This window comes from Notolabrus celidotus, chromosome 8 (assembly GCF_009762535.1).
Source record: "Notolabrus celidotus isolate fNotCel1 chromosome 8, fNotCel1.pri, whole genome shotgun sequence".
In the NCBI taxonomy this organism is placed as follows: Eukaryota; Metazoa; Chordata; class Actinopteri; order Labriformes; family Labridae; genus Notolabrus; species Notolabrus celidotus.
Window position 1 is genome coordinate 25,886,454 of NC_048279.1, and position 3,710 is coordinate 25,890,163.

Sequence of the window (3,710 nt, forward strand, 5' to 3'; positions counted from 1 at the left end):
ATAGTTTTTCTACTTGTTGAATTGTACACAAATAAATCTGTGTTTAAGTGTGAGGCACCTTACATTTTTAATGAGACATCCTCTGCATTTTTGTCCCCACACTTGGCAGATAACTGGCTTTCACATGAGACATGGTGTGCAATTATTGTGTCCGATCATTTAAATCAAATTCCCCTGTTTGTGAAAATTACTTTTGATATTTTTTTTTCACACCAGGAAATAACTGACTTGGATGAATTTCAAACTGTGGCTACGAAGTGCTAAGTATATGTTGTGAGGATCTCAAGCTTTCTGAATAATCTTAAATTTTGGTTTATATTTTAGAGGCAGAAGTGTTCGGTGTTAGGTGTAGTTATCCTTTGGCTTATTTCTTAGTTACTGTAGGTGTTTAGCATGTGTGGTCTGGAAAAAGATATCAAAGAGACAATCATCCTTATAAGTCACCTTTATTCTTTTTTCACACTAGTAACAGTTCAGTTAAACTAGAGACTAGTCATCTTTTTTGTGCAATGTACCAAACAAGAGTGTAGTGCACATACTGTGGCTGCATTCTTGTAACAACAAAACTTCTCTAGTCATTGAAAAAAGCTGTGCAATAAAGCTAAAATAGAACTCTGAAATCTCCCAGATCTCAACTGAAGTCTCCAAATACAACTTTACATGATTATCAATGGAAAAAAGTTGCTTATTATGAAAACTTAATGTAGATACAGTACAAGATTTGAGTCCCAAAACGTCCACTGTTTCTCTCAGCTCTGATTTTATCATGACACATTAACATTCAAGAAGAAAAAAGAAAAATTAGAAAAGAGAACAGGGACACATTTACTAACGGTCAGGTTTGAGCATAAATGTGTATGACATAGATACATACAGCATTCAAAATTAAAGACACTAGGTTCTATAAAGCAAACAAGCAGCCTTGACATTCCTCTGCTCTGTAAACGGTTGTCTTTACGACAGGTGGCTCATAGTAGCATCAGCTGACACTGATGGATGAGAGAAAAAAAAATGACACACTGCAGTTTCATTACTCTTACTCACACTAACCCTGAGTCCTCACCCTTTCTTTTACAACGACCCCCCCCTCCCCCCCCCCCAAAAAAAAACAAAAACAAAAAAACAAAACTCATCTGCTGCAATTGACGGGAGTGATGATCAGTGGGGCTGATTTTTTGCCACTCTCAATAGCACAGGGGCCAAAGTATGGATAAAGTTTCTCAGTGAAGTTACATCCAGTGAAGGAGAAGATGTGAGCCCTGGAGTCAACATCGTAGAAAGAAACTTGTGCTTCTTCATAATCAACAAACACCCCCACCTTTTGAGGTGTGTCCCTCACATGGAGGTTGATCGCAGGCCCAGCATTGGCTGTGAACTCATTTCCTTTTCTCAGCCAAATGGTCCAGTATCCACTCTTGGGGCTCACTCTGATATCACCCTTCCTGTTGATGGACTCGTTTACCACTCCTAGATCCCACTGTGTTTTCCCTTGTACCTGGACTTCAAAGTAGAACTTCCCAGAGTTGAAACTCTCTTTGGCAAGGACGTTAAGGACATGATCGAACCTCTCTGGCTTGTCTCCGACGTTCCTCTTCTTGTCTCCACACTTGACCTCTTTCCCGTCCTCAGAAATGATGAGGGCAGGGTGTGCTGTCTCAGGATCCAGAGTCAGATCCACAGCATAATGCTGCATTCTCTTCAAGTCAGGATCACACAGCAGCCTGATCTCTCTCATCACTGTTGTCTCCAGCTTCACCAAGGTTTCCTGCACAGTGAACTGGTCACTGTTAAGAGTCACCTCAGACCAGTCCTTAACCAGTGGTGGAGTGAAAGTAAGAGAAAGGGCATGCTCAAGGAATTCAAAGGGGTCGTCGATGCCACAGACCTGATCAAGCTCTGAGTTTTTCTGCCTTATTTGGACCATTTCTTCCTCCAGTTCTTTAATGAAGCCCTCCCCCTCTTTTTCAATCTTTTTCTGCTTCCTCTGAATTACCTCGTTAAGCTCAGCTTGGCTTCTCCTGATGTAGTCCACCAGTTCAGTCATTACAGGGTTGCTGTATTCCAGTGCTTTCTTTTTATTCTTCCTGCTGGCCTCCACTGAGTGTTGGATCTCTTGGAGCTTCTGCTGATGCGCCTGGAACATCTGATCTATGTCCTTCTTTTCTAGTCCCAGCTGGTCCTTCCTCATTTCAGCCTCCACCTCCACATTCACCACCTTGTGTTTTTTATGGTCACTGTCTACACAGGCCTCACATAGAAGCAGGAAATCCTTCTTGCAAAACAGCTCTAAAGGCTCACCATGCTCCTTGCAGATCCTGCTCTCGAGGTCCTCGACAGGGTTAATCAGCTTGTGTTTCTTTAAGGTTAAAACTCTCTGATGAGGCTCCAGATGTGCTTTACAGTAAGACATGAAACATGTTAAGCAAGACTTGGTGGCTAACTGCTTCTTTTCTGTACAGATACCACAGAGCATGTATCCACTTCCTGCTTGATCAGGGGTGTCATGAGGTTCTTCTTGACTGACCTTTTTCACCTTTTCAACCATATCAGCGATGACCGTGTTTACACAGAGATCTGGTATCTTCAAGTACTCCTTTTTACACAGTGGACAGTGGAATACAGGTTTACTGGTGTCCCAGTGGCCTGTGATGCAGGCACTGCAGAAGGTGTGACCACAGGGAATCCCTACAGGCTCAGTGAAGACATCCAAACATATGGAGCAAGAGAAATTGTCCACTATTGTCAGACTTCTCCGATGAGCCATGTCTAGAAAACACAAAGTGGAACAATAAAAAAAATTAGAGTGGCTAAGAGTTTATCGAGCCTCATGGTTGTCTTTGTTTAAAACCACTTAAATCAGTCAGTAAACACTAAAAACAAGCCCACAGATATGATAAATGACAACTTTACCTTCTGTTTTTGTAGCTTTAGACCTCTAAAAGAGAAGTTGAAGGACACAGTGCTCGCACTCTTTTTGGTTTCATTTTGTGCCTGTTTAGCCTTTGAGCTCAGTGTGAGTCCCCTCCCACTTCCTCGTCTGACTGAAGCAAGTTAACCCTTCACAAGCTCAATGCACTTGTGACCCATGTTTGATCTTTTTTTTTTTTTCTGGTCCTTCAGAGCTCAGCTAGAGAAATAAAAGTGTCCCTAATCTTCTCATCAAAGGCTTTAAACAGCCACATGAGCAGTGACTTCTTTCAGGTGTGCTTTATTTACGCAATGCTTTGCAGTCAGTTTCTGCTTGTTGATGCAGTCACAACATTTTGAAACTTCTTTCATGCACAGTATTATGGAAAGAGAGCTGTAAGACAGCAAAACAGGCTAAATGAGTGCTTAGTGATGGCATCTGAATAAATAAACTATAAATACACCCATCCTTAGAGGAAACACAGCTTTGAACACAATAGCTCCCCTGTATATTTGAAGGGCTTTGTTAGGGCTGAAATAATGCTGCATGTAGGTTCCTGTGCATCAGCAGTGTTCATATGTGACAAATTGTATTTGCAAGAGATTTAAGTCAGACTGGGTGCATCAGATGGTGACATTTATGTTAAATATTGTACATGGTCCCTTTACAAATAAATTGAATAAAAAAAAATAAAAAAAAAAGCATGATGAATTTGGCTTATGGATATATTTTTAACCCGTTACTGACTCAATTCAATTAGATGTAATTCAATATGTCAGTCAAACCTGATATAAGCGTTGTA

At 41.0% G+C, this 3,710-nt stretch overlaps 1 protein-coding gene across 1 annotated transcript; it reads right to left on the minus strand.

Moving 5' to 3' along the window:
• Positions 1-429: 429 nt before the first annotated feature.
• On the minus strand, positions 430-3,024 carry LOC117817885 (E3 ubiquitin-protein ligase TRIM21-like). The gene is made up of 2 exons (XM_034690684.1): positions 2,911-3,024; positions 430-2,766 (listed from the first exon to the last, which is right to left on the minus strand). The coding sequence occupies exon 2, from the start codon at positions 2,762-2,764 to the stop codon at positions 1,130-1,132; it is 1,635 nt and encodes a 544-aa protein (XP_034546575.1). The 5' UTR covers positions 2,765-2,766; positions 2,911-3,024; the 3' UTR covers positions 430-1,129.
• Between the last annotated feature and the right edge of the window lie 686 nt (positions 3,025-3,710).